Here is a 17,439-nt window from a genome sequence, read left to right as displayed (position 1 = left end):
AATATAAAGAACAACCAGAGTTGAAGAATATAATAACTGAAATGAAAAATACACTAGAAGGAATCCATAGCAGACTAAATAAGGCAGAAGAATGGATAAGTGAGCTGGAAGACAGAATGGGGGAAATCACTGCTGTGGAACAGGATAAAGAAAAAAGAATGAAAAGAAAGAAGGACAGTTTAAGAGACCTCTGGGACAACATTCAATGCACCAACATTTGCATTATAGGGGTCCCAGAAGGAGAAAAGAGAGAGAGAGAGCCTGAGAAAATATTTGAAGAGATAATAGCTGAAAATTTCCCTAACATGGGAAGGGAAACAGTCACCCAAGTCTAGGAAGCACCAAGTGTCCACTACAGGATAAACCCAAGAGGAACATGCCAAGATACATAGAAATCAAACTGACAAAAATTAAAGACAAAGAGAAAATATTAAAAGCAACAAGTAACATACAAAGGAATCCTCATAAGATTATCAGCTGAGGGCTTCCCTGGTGGCGCAGTGGTTGAGAATCTGCCTGCCAGTGCAGGGGACACGGGTTCGAGCCCTGGTCCGGGAAGATCCCACATGCCACAGAGCAACCAAGCCCATGTGCCACAACCACTGAGCCTGCGCTCTAGAGCCTGCGAGCCACAACTACTGAGCCTGCATGCCACAGCTACTGAAGCCTGCGTGCCTAGAGCCCGTGCTCCGCAACAAGAGAAGCCACCACAATGAAGAGTAGCCCCAACTCGCTGCAACTAGAGAAAGCTCGCTCGCAGCAACGAAGACCAAACGCAGCCAAAAATAAATAAATAAAATAAATAAATTTATTTAAATAAAAAACGATTATCAGGGGCTTCCCTGGTGGCGCAGTGGTTGAGAATCCGCCTGCCAATGCAGGGGACACGGGTTCGAGCCCTGGCCTGGGAGGATCACACATGCCGCGGAGCGACTAGGCCCGTGAGCCACAACTACTGAGCCTGCGCGTCTGGAGCCTGTGCTCCGCAACAAGAGAGGCCGCAACAGTGAGAGGCCCACGCACCGCGATGAAGAGTGGCCCCCGCTTGCCGCAACTAGAGAAAGCCCTCGCACAGAAACGAAGACCCAATACAGCCATAAATAAATTATAAGTAAATAAATAAATAAATAAATAAAACGATTATCAGCTGATTTTTCTCAGCGGAGACTATGCAGGCCAGAAGGGAGTGGCAGGATATATTTAAAGTGATGAAAGGAAAAAACCTACAACCAAGAATACCTAGCAAGGCTCTCATTCAGATTTGATGGAGAAATCAAAAGCTTTATAGACAAGCAAAAGCTAAAAGAATTTAGCACCACCAAACCAGCTTTACAACAGACACTAAAGGAACTTCTCTAAGTGGAAAAGAAAAGGCCACAACTAGAAACACGAAAATGATGAAATGGGAAAGCTCACCAGTAAAGGCAAACATACAGTAAAGGTAGGAAATCATCCACACACAAGAATGATATCAACACCAGCAATCGTGAGAAGAGGAGAGGACAAATGCAGGATACTGGAAATGTGTCTGAAATTAAGAGATCAGCAACTTAAAACAATCATGTATTTATATAGGCTGCTATATCAAAACCTCATGGTAACCACAAACCAAAAATCTATAATAGATATACACACAAAAAAGAAAAGGGAATCCAAACACAACACTAAAGATAGTCATCAAATCATAAGAAGAGAGAACAAAAGAGGAAAGGAAGAAAAAAGACCTACAAAAACAAATACAAAACCATTAACAAAATGCCAATAAGAACATACATATCAGTAATTACCTTAAATGTAAACGGCTTAAATGCTCCAACCAAAAGACATGGACTGGCTGAATGGATACAAAAACAAGACCCGTATATATGTTGTCTGCAAGAGACCCACTTCAGACCTAGAGACGCATACAGACTGAAAGTGAGGGGATGGAAAAAGATATTCCATGCAAATGGAAATCAAAAGAAAGCTGGAGTAGCAATACTCATATCAGATAAAACAGACTTTAAAATAAAGAATGTTACAAGAGACAAGGAAGGACACTACATAATGATCAAGGGCTCAATCCAAGAAGAAGATATAACAACTGTAAATATATATGCACCCAACACAGGGGCACCTCAGTATATAAGGCAACTGTTAACAGATATAAAAGAAATTGACAGTAAACAAATAATAGTGGGGGACTTCAGTGCCCCACTTACATCAATGGACAGATCATCCAGAAAATCAATAAGGAAACACAAGCCTTAAATGACACATTAGACCAGATGCACTTAATTGATATCTATAGAGCATTCTATCTGAAAGCAGCAGAATACACATTCTTTTCAAGTGCACACAGAATATTCTCCAGGATAGATCATGTGCTGGGCCACAAAGTGAGCCTCAGTAAATTTAGGAAAATTGAAATCATATCAAGCATCTTTTCCAACCACAACACTATGAGATTAGAAATCAACTACAAGAAAAAAAAAACTGCAAAAAAGCACTAACACATGGAGGCTACATGGAGGCTGTTCAATATGCTAGTGAACAACCAGTGGATCACTGAGGAAATCAAAAAATACCTAGAGACAAATGAAAACGAAAACACTGTGATCCAAAAGCTATGGAACGCAGCAAAAGCAGTTCTAAGAGGAAAGTTTATAGCGATACAAGCTTACCTCAGGAAAAAAGAAAAATCTCAAATAACCTAACCTTACATTAAAGCAACTAAAAATGAAGAACAAACAAAACCCAAAGTTAGTAGAAGGAAAGAAATCATAAAGATCAGAGCAGAAATAAATGAAATAGAGACTAAGAAAACCATTAAAAAAAGATCAATTAAAGTAAAAGCTGGTGCTTTGAAAAGATAAACAAAATTGATAAAACTTTAGCAAGACCCATCAAGAAAGGTACAATCTCCCAAAACTGAACCAGGAAGAAATAGAAAATATGAAAAGACCAATTACAAGTACTGAAATTGAATCTGTGATTTTAAAACTCCCAACAAACAAAAGTCCAGGACCAGATGGTTTCACAGGTGAATTCTATCAAACATTTGGAAAAGAGTTGACACCTATCCTTCTGAAACTATTCCAAAAAATTGCAGAAGAAGTAACATTTCCAAACTCATTCTATGAGGCCACCATCACTCTGATACCAAAACCAGCCAAAGATACTTCAAAAAAAAAGAAAATTACAGGCCAATATCACTGATGAACACAGACGCAAAAATCCTCAGCAAACCACTAGCAAACAGAATCCAACAGTACATTAAAAGGATCATACACCATGATCAAGTGGGATCCATCCCAGGGATGCAAGGATTTTTCAATATCTGCAAATCAATCAATCAGTGTGATACACCACATTAGCAAATTGAAGAATAAAACCATATGATCATCTCAATAGATGCAGAAAAAACTTTTGATAAAATTCAACACCCATTTATGATTAAAAAAAAAAAAAACTGTCCAGAAAGTAGGCATAGAGGGAACCTACCTCAACATAATAAAGGCCATATATGACAAACCCACAGCTAACATCATACTCAATGGTGAAAAGCTGAAAGCATTTCCTCTAAGATCAAGAACAAGACAAGGGGACTTCCCTGGTGGCGCAGTGGTTAAGAATCCGCCTGCCAATGCGGGGGACACGGGTTCAAGCCCTGGTCTGGGAATATCCCATATGCTGCGGAGCAACTAAGCCCATGCGCCACAACTAAGCCCATGCACCACAACTACTGAGCCCACATGCCACAACTACTGAAGCCCATGCGCTTAGAGCCTGTGCTCCGCAACAAGAGAAGCTACCGCAATGAGAAGCCCACGCACCACAGCAAGAGTAGCCCCCGCTCGCTGCAACTAGAGAAAGCCCGCACACAGCAACAAAGACCCAACACAGCCAAAAATAAAAATAAATAAATTTAAAAAGAACAAGACAAGGATGTCCACTCTCGCCACTTTTATTCAACATAGTTTTGGAAGTCCTAGCCACAGCAATTGGAAAAGAAAAAGAAATAAAAGGGATCCAAATTGGAAAAGAAGAAGCAAAACTGTCACCATTTTCAGATGACATTACACTATACATTGAGAATCCTAAAGATGCTACCAGAAAACTACTAGAGCTCATCAGTGAATTTGGTAAAGCTGCAGGATACAAAATTAATACACAGAAATCTGTTGCATTTCTACACACTAACAACAGAAGATCAGAAAGGGAAATTAAGGAAACAATCCCATTTACTGTTGCATCAAAAAGAATAAAATACCCAGGAATGAACCTACCTAAGGAGAAAAAATAAAAAACCTGTACTCCGAAAACTGTAAGATGCTGATGAAAGAAATTGAAGATGACATAAACAGATGGAAGCATATACCAAGTTCTTGGATTGGGAGAATCAATATTGTCAAAATGACTATACTACCTAAGGTAATCTACAGATTCAGTGAAATCCCTATCAAATTACCTATGGTATTTTTCACAGAACTAGAACAAAAAGTTTTAAAATTTGTATGAAAACACAGAAGACCCCGAATAGCCAAAGCAATCTTGAGAAAGAAAAATGGAGCTGGAGGAATCAGGCTCCCTGACTTCAGGCTATACTACAAAGCTACAGTAATCAAAACAGCATGGTACTTGCACAAAAACAGAAATACAGATCAATGGAACAGGACAGAAAGCCCACAAATAAACCCATACACCTATCAATCTATGACAAAGGAGGCAAGAATATACAATGGAGAAAAGACAGTCTCTTCAATAAGTAGTGCTGGGGAAACTGTACAGCTACATGTAAAAGAATGAAATTAGAACATTCTCTAACACCATACAAAAAATAAATTCAAAATGGATTAAAGACTTAAACATAAGACCGGATACTATAAAACTCCTAGAGGTAAACACAGGGAGGACACCCTTTGACATATCTCAGCAATACATCTTTGGATCCATCTTCCAGAGTAATGAAAACAAAAACAAAAATAAACACATGGGACCTAATTAAACTTAAGAGCTTTTGCATAGCAAAGGAAACCATAAAGAAAACGAAAAGACAACCTATGGAATGGGAGAAAATATTTTCAAATGAAGCGACTGACAAGGGATTCATCTCCAAAATCAGCTCATGCAGCTCAATATCAAAAAAACCCAATCAAAAAATGGGTGGAAGACCTAAGTAGAAATTTCTCCAGAGAAGACATATAGATGGAGAAAAGGCACATGAAAAGATGTTCAACATCACTAATTAGAGAAATGCAGATCAAAACTGCAATGAAGTATCACCTCACACCAGTTAGAATGGACATCAGAAAATCTACAAACAACAAATGCTGGAGAGGGTGTGGAGAAAAGGGAACCCTCTTGCACTGTTGGTGGGAATGTAAATTGGTGCAGCCACTATGGAGAACAGTATGGAGGTTCCTTAAAAAACTGAATATAGAACTACCATATGACCCAGCAATCCCACTCCTGGGCATATATCTGGAGAAAACCATAATTTGAAAAGATACATGCACCCCAGTATTCACTGCAGCACTATTTACAATAGCCAAGACAAGGAAGCAACCTAAATGTCCATCGACAGATGAATGGATAAAGAAGATATGGTACATATATACAATGGAATATTACTCAGCTATAAAAAAAAAGAATGAAATAATGCCATTTGCAGCAACATGGATGGACCTAGAGATGATCATACTAAGTGAAGTCAGAGAAAGACAAATATCATATGATATCACTTACATGTGGAAACTAAAAAAATGATACAAATGAACTTATTTACAAAACAGAAACAGAGTCGTAGACATAGAAAACAAACTTATGGTTACCAAAGGGCCGGGGGATAATTTAGGAGGTTGGGATTAACATATACACACTACTATATATAAAATAGATAAAGAACAAGGACCTACTGTATAACATGGGGAACTCTACTCAATATTTTTTAATAACCTGTATGGGGAAAGAATCTGAAAAAGAATATACATATATATGTGTATAACTGAATCACTTTGCTGTACACCTGAAACTAACACACACTGTAAATCAACTGTACTCCAATTAAAGCAAACAAACAGAATAGCCGCGCACGTCGACCCTGTCGGCGCCATGCTGTGTGTGCCCGCAGCTCCCTGGAGGTGTGCCCACAGAATTCTTTCTGAGCTGCTTGAGAATCAGTAGTATGCATGATGCCCTCACATCTAAAGGCTTCTGAGTGTATTTCCTAAGAAGACGGTTTTCTCCGTCAGGAAAACAGCTGCTGTCCCTTTTTCCACCAGAGACACCTGAGGCCCAGAGGGGTAATTCCGGGCGACCCGAGGTCACACAGTGAGACAGAGTCCAGCCCCCATCTCCTGCTTCCTCGGGCCCACCTTCGCACCACAGCTCTGTCCTTCAAGACCCCCAATGTGTCCCCCGTCCCCTTCTGAGGTGGAGCAGCCCTGCCTTCCCGGGCCTCCGCAGCTCCAGAGAGGGGCCCCGGGGCTGCCCTCACACCCGAGCTCCCGCGGGGCACGTCCGCGGGGGACCACTTCCGCCACTGCCCCGAGCCCTGGTCTGGTTCCGACGAGCCCTGGTCCGCCCTGCTCTGGCCCCCACGTGGCTCCTCCTGCTTCTAGCCTGAACCTCGTCTGCCCTCCTGCACGCCCGCCGCCCTGCAACACCCGCTGGTCCCCTGGAAAGGCCGGGTCCTAGACGGCCTGTGAGGAAGTGATGGGGAGGAGAAAAGGAGGGGGCGGTGGACCTTCCTGATCTGTTTGCACTGGGGTGTCCACACGAGGGCAGGGGAGATGCTCAACAAGATACCCCCAGCTCCGCATACACGCCTGAAAAAGGGGCAGCCCGGGAATTACACTGAGACCCAGGAGGGAGTTTGCATGTGACCCAAGGAGGTGCCTTGGGGCACGTCCCAGGGGAAAGTTCCCGCCTGCACGCCTGGATGAAGGAAAGGTGGGCACAGCCTGGCTCCCGGGACTGTTCGTCAGGAGGATGCTCCCCCGGGCTTTCGGAACGGCCGCCTCTTCCCAGAGTCGCCCCCGCCCCTCCTCCACCCCAGTCGGCCTCAGCCAGGCCCGGGCCCTGGAGGCCAGGAGAGCACATCGAGGCCCGGCCTGCTTACAGCCGGGGCTGTGGGGCGGCGGCGTGGATGTGTGGGTTGGCATGGCTGGGGTTGCTAATGTCCCGGGGTCACACGTTATGACATGTCCCCCTCGGGACGGGTGGAAGGCAGGGCCCCAGGACACCGTCTGCTGGGCTCAGTGGGGGTGGGCGGGCGAAGGCCCAGGGCTGGCCGCACCCCCTGCACAGCCTGGCTAATTTTATCGAGCTTAATCAAGAACAATCAGCAGAAGCTGAAGAGGTGGGGTGGGGGGATTTGCATGATCCGATTCCTAGTCTTAAATGTTAATTAGAAGTCATTTTCCCTTCGTCTGCTCCAAGCCTGCGCTCTGCTTGCTGCCACTACGAGGCTGTCTGGCCGTCAGAGGGCCCACTGACCTCAGCACCCCTGCAGGGTGAGGCGGGGCCACTGGGGTAGGGCCGAGGCCCCCAGGACACAGCCGCAGACCCGACCCCAGGGCCTCCCTGTGCCTCATCCTCAGGTCCTGAAGCAAAGCCCTGAGACCCAGCCACACACAGGCCCACAGGAGGGTCTCCTGGAGTCAGGAAGCCCCGTTCTGCCCCCCCACTCCGCCCCCAGGTCCCTCCTAGCTTTGTGCCCTTGGGCTGATAGTCGGACCTCTCTGAGCATCGGAACGTTTTCCCCTCTTGACGCATAAGTGTTTCACGGCTCAAGGTGAAGCTGGGAGCATCCGCTCACCCACAGGGAAGTTTGTTCTCTGCCCTAAACACGCCGCGGGTGGTACCTGACCTCCATCGCAGGGGCACGGACGGGGCGGCGGAGCAGACAGGGTCCCGGCTCTGCCTTCAGCGGGCGAGGGGTTCACGGTGGAGGCACCAGAACATGCATTCCAAGTCCAGTTTCCTCATCTGTTAAGAAAGGGAGGATGGGAGTCGTTAAGGCACATCGCACTACAGTTCAAGACTGTACGTGATAGGACATATTTGTCTTTACTGTATATTTGACTGGATGACCTATTCCCCATTCCAAGGCAAGCATGAATAAAATTAGGCTAAATATTTTTTAAAAGGGGGTGGTGAGATCATGGTGGGTCCCCTCCCAGGGTCGTCTGAAGACAGAAGAGAGGACAGCAAGCACCCAGTAGCCCTTCTTTCTGGAAAGGGGACGATCAAGCCCGTCTGTGAACCAAAAAGCTGGGGAGGTGCTTCAGGGTCCTCTCCCTGAGCTGGCGTCCCAAGGGCCACGTCCCGGGCGTCACTCACCTGTTCTCACAGCAGCACCGCAAGGAGGGGACAAGGCTCCAGAGTCACCACCCGGGCCCCGGGCCCCAGGCTCCTCCCTGTGGGTAGAGGAGGATGGACGTCAGCCGCCAGGTCCCCCGTTATGAGCCACTGGTCCCACCCGTCAGATTCTGATTCCAAACTCAGAAGCTGACAGAAATCGTCACCGTTTCACTGGAGAGGAAACTAAATTTCAAAAGTTAAAATCACCGGAACGTTGTGCCACTACCACCTCCCGCTCCCCTGCACCAGGGCCTCGGCGCGCATCCCTGGGCCGGAGCCCCCAGGGCCTGGCGCTGCGGAAAAATGAAAAGAAGAGAGAAGGAGCTCGGAAGTGCCGTGGGCTGTGAGGGAGAGAAGGAGGGGAGGCTTAGAAATTCTGACTGCAAATGATAAACTCAAAACAAAACAAAAATTAAAACCATCGGAATGTCAGAGGAGACTGCACGATTTCCAACAGAAGCCAACGCAGCCCCTGGGGCTCCAAGGCGGGCGGGGCCTTGACCGCATGCTGGCTGGACGGGGCTTCCAGGGCGATCCCTGAGTTCCTGGCTCAGGAGAGGACTGGGTGGGGGGCACCCCCCTTGCAGTTAACACCCTCGGCCATACCAGGGTCCAGGGCCCAGAGGGAAGGCAGCTGGGGGAGGGTCAGGTCCTCAGGCCTGAGCCGCGCTGGGACTGGTGATGGTTCGAATGCTGAGGCCAGAAACAGAAGCATCATCTCAGGGAGCTTGGCGTCCCCCGTGGAGCAGGTGCCCTGATGGTCCCCAGGTCTGTGGGGACAGGCTCTGCCATCCTCGGTCCTCTCGGCCTGGCCTCTCTTCCCTAAATCCTGGCTGGGCTTCACTGTTCCCACCCAAATCCTCCACTCTGCTAATGTGACCCTCCCCTGGGAGCCACACGGATTTCTGCGGAGGAGCTGGGATTGTGCTGGAAGGCCCAGGCACGAATAGGAAATGCACCCGGCCTCTCGAGATGGGGGTGCATGTGAATTCTGGACTACAGCTATGCAAGAAATTCCGTTCCAACACTCTTCAAATTCTTCCTTTCCCAGATAACCGCCTTTACATCCCACGGGGAGTGGGAGAGGCTTTCCCTGTGCCTGAAAACCCAAAAAAATTAAATTTAAAACTCATTATGGCTAGGGGAAGGTTAATAAGAAAATCCTAAGCCACACTTACCAGCTTAAGGCACTTCTTTGTGAACCTTTATTAAACTTGCATGAATTAAAATAGACTTTTCAAATAAACTTCACCCAGAAGTCTGGAAGGAACTAGTCTCTGGGACACGCAGCTCTCCCCATGCCATGAAACCACAGGCCTATATTCTCAGGGGACCAGAGCAGAGTGGGTGGAGGCGCCCAACAGGGCCCCCATGGGTTGCACTGAAACTGGGCTACGGTGGGGGGGCCCATCAGGTGACAGCACCAGAACCCACCCTGATTATTTAAGACAGTAGCTGCCAAAGCACGTGAGTGGCCACAAACTCCAAGAGCCGGGTGCATCAGGTCGGGGGGCTCCGCCGGGAGTACCCCCACCTTCCGCTGCCACAGGCCGCAGATACCTCAGCTCCCATCTCCATCGCTGGACACGGTGCTACCACCCACCTTCTGCCACTGCAGGCGCCAAAGCACAAGGTCTCTCTGCCTCTCTTCTGAATCAAAGTCATGAAGGTGTGTCCCACTGGCAGGTTGTAGATCACCTGACCAGGTCGTGGCAGTAGAGGAGGGCAAGAAAGCACGTTTCTGGAAAATAAAGAAGGGAATTCAGAAGGTGCTGGAGAGCCAGACAGCCTACTGATGTCCACTACACTGACCCTGGCAACTGAAACAAGAAGAGAATCTCCTTATCTCACAGAAGCTGCATTGTCTTCAGGCATGGCTGGATCCAGGCTCCGGCAGTCACTCGGCGGTTTCCCTGAGCTGTGCTTTCTCTGGGCTGTGCCAAGGTCTCTTAACGTCTCTTGCTTCTGTTTCTTCATCTGCAAAATGGGGATAAGAATGGGGTTCTCCTGAGGAACCAGCAGAATGCAAGGACAGTACCTGGCACAGAGTGGGCACTCGGTAACCATCGTTAGGGCTGAGCTGCTGTGAACACAACTGGAAATCCTCAGATTTTTGTTCAAACTTTGTCTCCAGGTTTTGTGGCTCAAAAGCACACTGCACTGTGACAGAATGGCCACACGATTTGCATGGCCTAGTGCCAAATAAGAATGCAGGGCCCTCGTTCGCAAATTATGAAGAATTTCAAGACTGTGACAGCACAGCAGTAAACCGAGCTCGGGGCTCTTCTGAGCTGGGCCACAGCTGCACAGCAGTGACTCTCGCCTGATGAGAGGTGCTCAGATTTCCATCACCACCTCGACACCAGCACCAACACGCCCCGCCACGCACACAGTCTTTGCCTGCCCGTAACTACTGCGGCCACGTGAACCCCACTCACCGATGGGCGTGGTTTGCAGCCCTCACTGCTGCGGCGGGAAAGAAAGGGTTGAGGCTCTGTGTTTGGTCATCTGCACATCTGCAGCTGCTGACCCCAGGCCCTAAGCCCGTGTCGGGGACCACCGGGATGGCAGGAGCCCAGAGATGGTTCAGCTCGGAAAGCCCTCTGCAGCTGCGTCCCCACTCCTGTTCGTTTCCCATTTTGTAAGCACATTTTTATAGTCTCTTGCAAGCCCCAGGTATTTGCGTTGGTCCCCTGCTGCCTATGGGAAGGGCTGGAAGGGAATTTAGGAGGGAGGCCTGGCATGCGTGCACAGGCAGGGCTTAGTTTGGAGGCGGATACGTGCAGATGCGCCTCGGGCCTCGCGGGGCCTCCGCTGGAGGAAGCAGAGCCCTCTCTGGACGCCACCTCGTCAGCACGGACATGGGATGGGCCAACCTGTGGGAGTCACTGTGTCTGGGAGCAGCTGGAAGCAGAGGCCCCCCCAGGGTCAGCAGAGAACCTTCTCCGGCCTCTCCAGGCTTCTGCACGGGTTCGTAATGTTGTCTTTTCTTACACTTCGCAGTACGCAGGTGAAGTCCCCGAAAACCGGGTGGAGACGGTGGTCGCAAACCTCACTGTGATGGACCGAGACCAGCCCCACTCCCCGAACTGGAACGCCGTCTACCGCATCATCAGCGGGGACCCCTCGGGCCACTTCATTGTCCGCACGGACCCCGTCACCAACGAGGGCATGGTCACCGTGGTGAAGGTGGGTGCTTGCCTCGCCTCCTGCTAGGCTCCCCGAGCTCTGCCCCCGCCACGTGCCCTGAGACAGACGTGACAGGAAGGATACTCGGGCTCGGCGCGTGCCACCCCAGTGTCCAAGGGCAAAGGACTGCGCCCGACCTGCCAGGGGCAGAGGCAGCCTCAGCAGGACCGGTCACGTGACCCCAGGGACTCTGCAGGCCCGACCTGCCACCCACCCCCCAAAAGACAACTCTCCCACCTTCTCCCTCGCACCTGGCCCTCAGCTTTTGAAGCTCAGAAGCCAAGAATCGGCCTCTTCTGCTTCCCCGCCGGGCAGCGACAAGGCTTGCCCGAGGCAGTGAGTGAGCTGTGTGCCCCAGGTGCCCAGAGGAGGGTCAGGGTGGCAGGAACACCGGGAGCAGGCCAGTTCGGGGGTCGCAGTAGCCTCTGGCCCCTCCTTCCCACCAGCCCCAGCAGCTCCCAGAGCAAGGCTCTGAGCGAAAGCGCTTCACCCCGAGCCTCCGGGACGGGTCCCCCACGTGCACTGGTGCGCCCCCAGCCCTGCCCCACGAGCCTGCACCCACGCTGGGCTGCTCCCCCTCAGGGTGCAGACCCGGCCCCTGGGCTTTGAGCGAAGGGTCGTGGCCACATCTGGGGGAGGCAGCTGAGCGGAGGCCCAGTGAGGCTGTCCGGCCTCTGGTTGAAACTGTTGCAGCAAATTACCCATTGATTTCTCCGTTACCAATATGTTTTATCTTGCCCTCCGACAGACTTCCGTTGGCCATGATAATCTTTCTGGAAGGTGTCCTCACTCAGACTGGTGACACAATTTTTAATGCATGACATGTAACATTATTCCCTGTCCTCCAGGGACACGAACGGATAAATACGGGAGAAGGACCACTTCCTTTAGTGACTTCTTCAGAGGCACAACCACCGTGATTTTTATGAAGCAGTATATTTAAGTGGAGTCGCCCCCATCCCCCGCCAACGCTTGGGGGCCCTGGGGGAGGGGCTGGAGGCCTGGCAGCTGCTTAGTTCTTGGCAGCGGCGGCAGCGGAGGTGGGGGACCTCAGCCATGAAGAGGCAAGCGCCAGGGAGGGACGTGGCTTCTCACCGGGGGCTCCAGGGGGTCTGCAGGGAACACCCCTTCCTTCAGCAGATGAGGAGACCATGGCTGCAGAGGACGGGGTCTCCCGCAAGGTCAGCCGGGGGGACAGTGGGGAGGACGACGAGAGTGTCGGCGCAGAACCCTGATCTCTGCTGCCACCTCCAGGCCTTCCCGTCGGGCAGGCACTGCACCTTCGGGAGCCACGTCTCCGTCCCCTTTCCACGCCCACCCAGCACTAGTACTCACTTTATAGTAAACTCCTTCTTGTACGCAATACCTTACTTAGTAGCAGGAGCTGAGAAGGCATGGGTTTGATGCACCAGATGTATGATTGTAAATACTCACAAAAATCAAGGCTGAGCTGCAGTGGGAGCCCGGCGATGGGGCAGGGCTGGACCAGATCAGCGGAGGCGCCTCCCGGCCAGGTAAGCAGCAGGCAGGGCAGGCAGCACGGCGGCGGGCCCCGTCACCAGCACCCCCAGGGCTCGCAGGACAACTGGTCCCACGAGGCGATCAGTTCCCCTGTGAGCAGAAATGCGTCACACTATTTATCACAGACGTTTCCAAGCGCACCTAGAAGCAAGAGAGACGGGTATACCCTCATCTGCCACTTCAGCTTCACAGTTAACTAGCGTGCTGCCGTGTCGCTCCATCCGTGTTTTGCTGCAGTGTGGTTCTAAGTCCAGGACCTCCGCTCACACAGCCACAGCCGTGGCGGCACCTGAGACAGCCAGCCACGCCTCCGTGATCTCCAATATGAGTCTACATTTAATTGCCCTTAATTTTCCAAAAGTGTCTCTTTGTGGTATGGTTTTTCAAATCTGGATCCAAACAGGGTCCCCACGTTGCATTCGCTTGTGCCGTCTCTTGAACCTCTCATAATCTAGAACATTCCCCCCACCTCTGACCTGTCACAAACGCAGGGTCCGCGGTGCTGAATCGGTCCGATCGCTTCCCCGCGGTGTATCTGGTCCCTCGCTCTCCGCTCTTCCGTAACCAGGGCTGCGGACCTGAAGGGCCCTTCCACGGCGAGGAGCCTGGTTGTCCCACGCACAGCCATCGGAGCCTGACCAGTGGGCTCCGGCGGTGACAGCCTGCTCCCATCACCGTGGAGCTGACTCCTCCCGTTACGACCCGCAAGCAGTCTGCAAAGACACAGCTCTCCACCCGCCTCCATCTGCTGGTCGCATCATCTACTGATGGTCATTGCCAAGTTAATTTCTTCATTAGGCGGTATAAAATGGTGCTTTGCAATCCTATCATTCCTGTACAGTCCTCGGCTAGAATGCTTCTACGTAAAAGAGCCCTGCGATGATGCTGAAATGCAGGCCTGCCGCTGTCAGAACAACACCCACCCCGAGATGCCCACCCAGGTCCCAATCTCCCACATCTGTGCATATGTGGCAAAGGGGACTTTGCAGATGTGATTAAGTTAAGGATCTTGAGATGGGAGGTTACCCTGGATAGTCCTGGGGGGCCCCCAAGTAATCGCGGGGTCCTTATAAGAGTGACGCAGGAGGACCAGAGTCAGAGGAGACCTGAGGATGCAGCAGAGGTCTGAGAGAGACAGACTGGAAGATGCCGAGTTGCCGCTTTGAAGACGGAGGGAGGGGCCGAGAGCACAGGCGCCTCTCAGACAGAGCCAGAAAAGGCGTCCAGGAGCCTCCAGAAGCAACCAGCCCTGCCTACACCCCAACCTTAGCCCAGCAGCACAGACTTCTGACTTCTGGCCCCCAGAACTGTAAGATAACAAATCTGTGTTGTTTTAAGCCACTAAATAGGAACGTGAAGTTAATGCAGTTCAACAGAAAAGGCGAGAATGAGGCTTCATTCTCCACCTTTACTTCCGATTCTCAGAGCAGAGCTGGTGAGCCAGCAACAGGCAGTGTCACCACCTGCGTCCAGGCGGCTGCCGTAACAATTGCGTAACACGACACGCATTTACCCTTGCACTTTTCTGGAGGTCAGGAGCCCATAACGACCCTGTGGCGGCATGCAGGGCCCACCTGGGTAATCCAGGACCACCTCCCAGCTCAAGACCCTTAACTTCATCGTGCCTGCAAAGTCCCCTTTTGCCAGGGAAAGTGACTGTCCACAGCTTCCAGAGATGAGGACCTGGGTAAGTCCAAAAGCAGTCAATGAAATCGCGTTTTTCACTTTCTCGTCACGGTTAAGAGTGTGCAGACTTTTTTATACACTCAGTGTGTTTTGGTCAGCTGCAGTTATTACTGGTCTTGACCTCTGGCTAGGGAGCTCCTCTGGCAGCTGGTTCTGGGTGCTTCTGCTACATCCTCGTGTTGGGACCTGAGTGGACAGCCCAGGTTCGTCTTGCTGATTTCTTGCCTCACATCTGGATGGGCCATTCCTCTAGCGAGGAGTGGTACTTAGAAACCAACATCCAGACACAAGAGGTGCTCACTGCGGCTGCTGCCATTGCTACTGGATGTTGTCAGGGCAGAGCAAAGAAGTAACATTTCAGAGCATGTGCTTCCTGAAAACCTCAAATCTACTTCGCCGATTCACATGATCATTTCATCCAAATTGAACATTGGAGGGTTTTACTTACCTTTGTTGATTTTATACTTGATCTCATTTCTCTTACACTGAAAATCTTGGTTCCTAACAACAGTAATATAATTGCTTATTTACTTTAACCTACAATATACAATCACCCCTCGGTATCCATGGGGGATTGGTTCCGGGACACACACCCCCCCCCACAGGTAGATACCAAAATCCACAGATGCTCAAGTCCCTTATACAAAATGGCATAGTATTGGGTTGGCCAAAAAAGTTCGTTCGGGTTTTTCCATGAGAACTTTTTGGCCAACCGAATATTTGCATATAACCTACACGCACTCTCCCGTGTACTTTAACTTATGATACCTAATACCATGTCAGTGCTGTGTAAATCGTTGCCTGTGTGAGGCAAATTCAGGTTTTAAATTTCTGGAATTTTTTTCAAATGTATTCAATCTGTGGTTGGTTAAATCCACGGATGTGGAACCCACGGATATGGAGAGCCAGTTGTACATAAAAAGCTTAAAAAATAACAAATCCAAAATCCCTACCAACAGCAAGAAGACCAAATGAATTAAGATTTCTTTGCAATAACTGTTGTCCTTAGAATAAATCCCATGAAGGACTTACCATCTAAATGCTGTCCCAGTCACGAGAAATCATTATTTTCTTGGGAGTTATATTAGCATCGATATATAGTTAGTTTAATTTAATTCAGTTTGTTTCTAATTTTCAGAGATTGCTTTATATATACAAGTTTACTTGTAATACCTAAAATGTGAGAATGTAAGATTTTACATGGCTCCAAAATCAAAGCTATGTGGCAAAACATACGCAGCAAACTCACACCTCCAGACGTTCCCTCCACCCTATTCCTTCCCTCTGCTCACGGGTGACTGTTTTTATGAGTTTTTTGGTTCATCCTTTCAGCATTTCTTTTTGCAGATATGAGCAGATACATATGCAAATTCATGTCCCTCTCCCCCTTTTACACAAGAGGCAGCCTGCAGGGGATGTTGCCTTTGCTGCTCACCAGTTGATCCTGGAGACCTCCCTGTTCCCACGTGTGTCTTCCTGGTTCGTTCTGACAGCTGCGAATGTCCCACTGCGGACGCAGCTCATCCACCCAGCCAGGGCTGTGGGTACCTGGGCTGACCGCAGTATACATCCTCTGTGAATGATACAGATGATACGTCAGGGAATATTCTTGGGCACGTGATACTTCGCAGGTGTCTAAGCAGAATTATTCAAATGCAGCTGCAGTGTGCTGTGTTGCCTGTTTTCTAGTGAGACTGTTGCAAGCTTTGCCAGGAATAATTACACATCTCGGGGCCCCAAGTGCTTCCGTGCATCCCCCCCTCAAAATGTGAAGAATACCCCCCGAGACTGATCGTACCCCGTAGACACTAGAACTATAGACAGTAGAACCATACTAGCATTTATCAGCCGGGGTCCTGACACCCCCCAAATGTGTGTTAACTGGAGAGAATGGTCACGCAAGGGCCACACACAGAGGTGAGGGGGCCCCGTGAGACCTGGTGTGTTGGTGTCCTGGGGCTGCTGTAGCAACTTACCACAGACCAGGTGGGTTAGAACAACTGAAGGATGCTCTCTCACAGCTCTGGAGGCCAAACATCCAAAATCAAGGCATTGGCGGGACCATGCTCCCTCTGGAGGTTCTGGGGAGGATCCCTCCTGCCCCGTCCAGCTTCTGGGGGTTGTTGGCCATCCCTGGCTGGGAGCTGCGTCACCCCAGCCTGTGCCTCTGTCTTCACCTGGCCCCTTTCTGTGTCTCCAGTCTCCCTCCCCTAACTCACAGGGCACCCAAGCTGGAATCGGGGGCCACCTCAATCCAGGGTGACTCCCTCTCAAGACCTTTAACTTCATTACATCTACAAAAACCCTATTTGCCAAAGGTCACAGTCACAGGTTCCAGAGGGACGTATCCTTGGAGGGCACCCTTCCACCCACCACACCTGGTGAGGCACCCTGGACGGACAACAGCCGGGGCCTCGACCTGCTAGGCTGCAGGGATCAGGGTGGGGCCCCGGAACTCCTAATGCTTGATGAGGGCCGGAGCCGCTGGCGGGGAGGTGTGCCCGGCGCGAGCTGTAGCCCCCGAGGAGCCCAGCTACTGCCACTCCATGACGTGGGAAGCTGGGGGACGGCACCCCTCGGGGCTGACCTCCTGGGCCCAGAGCAGGGCGGCTGCAGACCAAGCAGCCCCACGGGCACCACCCTCCCTGCCGGCCTCGCGGGCACCCAAGCCAGCTCCCCGTCTCGGCGCCTCTCGTT

The 17,439-nt window shown here is 50.2% G+C and overlaps 2 protein-coding genes across 13 annotated transcripts in view; one reads left to right on the top strand and one right to left on the bottom strand.

The window, feature by feature from the left end:
* Positions 1-17,439, top strand: part of CDH4 (cadherin 4) — a 569,973-nt gene that overhangs the window by 541,083 nt on the left and 11,451 nt on the right. For all 12 annotated transcript variants that reach the window (XM_082428306.1, XM_082428302.1, XM_082428305.1 and 9 more), the window contains one exon: positions 11,350-11,535. In XM_082428306.1, coding sequence (XP_082284432.1) covers positions 11,350-11,535 — 186 coding nt within the window. The remainder of the gene's footprint in view (positions 1-11,349; positions 11,536-17,439) is intronic.
* On the bottom strand, positions 1,119-17,437 carry LOC309644557 (uncharacterized protein). Its single transcript, XM_082428351.1, has 6 exons — positions 16,178-17,437; positions 10,198-10,323; positions 9,950-10,087; positions 8,326-8,402; positions 6,300-7,971; positions 1,119-6,269 (listed from the first exon to the last, which is right to left on the bottom strand). The coding sequence occupies exons 1-4, from the start codon at positions 16,310-16,312 to the stop codon at positions 8,370-8,372; spliced, it is 432 nt and encodes a 143-aa protein (XP_082284477.1). The 5' UTR covers positions 16,313-17,437; the 3' UTR covers positions 1,119-6,269; positions 6,300-7,971; positions 8,326-8,369.

This window comes from Balaenoptera physalus (genome assembly GCF_965194825.1).
Source record: "Balaenoptera physalus genome assembly, chromosome: 16".
Classification (NCBI taxonomy): Eukaryota; Metazoa; Chordata; class Mammalia; order Artiodactyla; family Balaenopteridae; genus Balaenoptera; species Balaenoptera physalus.
This window is presented reverse-complemented; position numbering and strand designations above follow the sequence as displayed.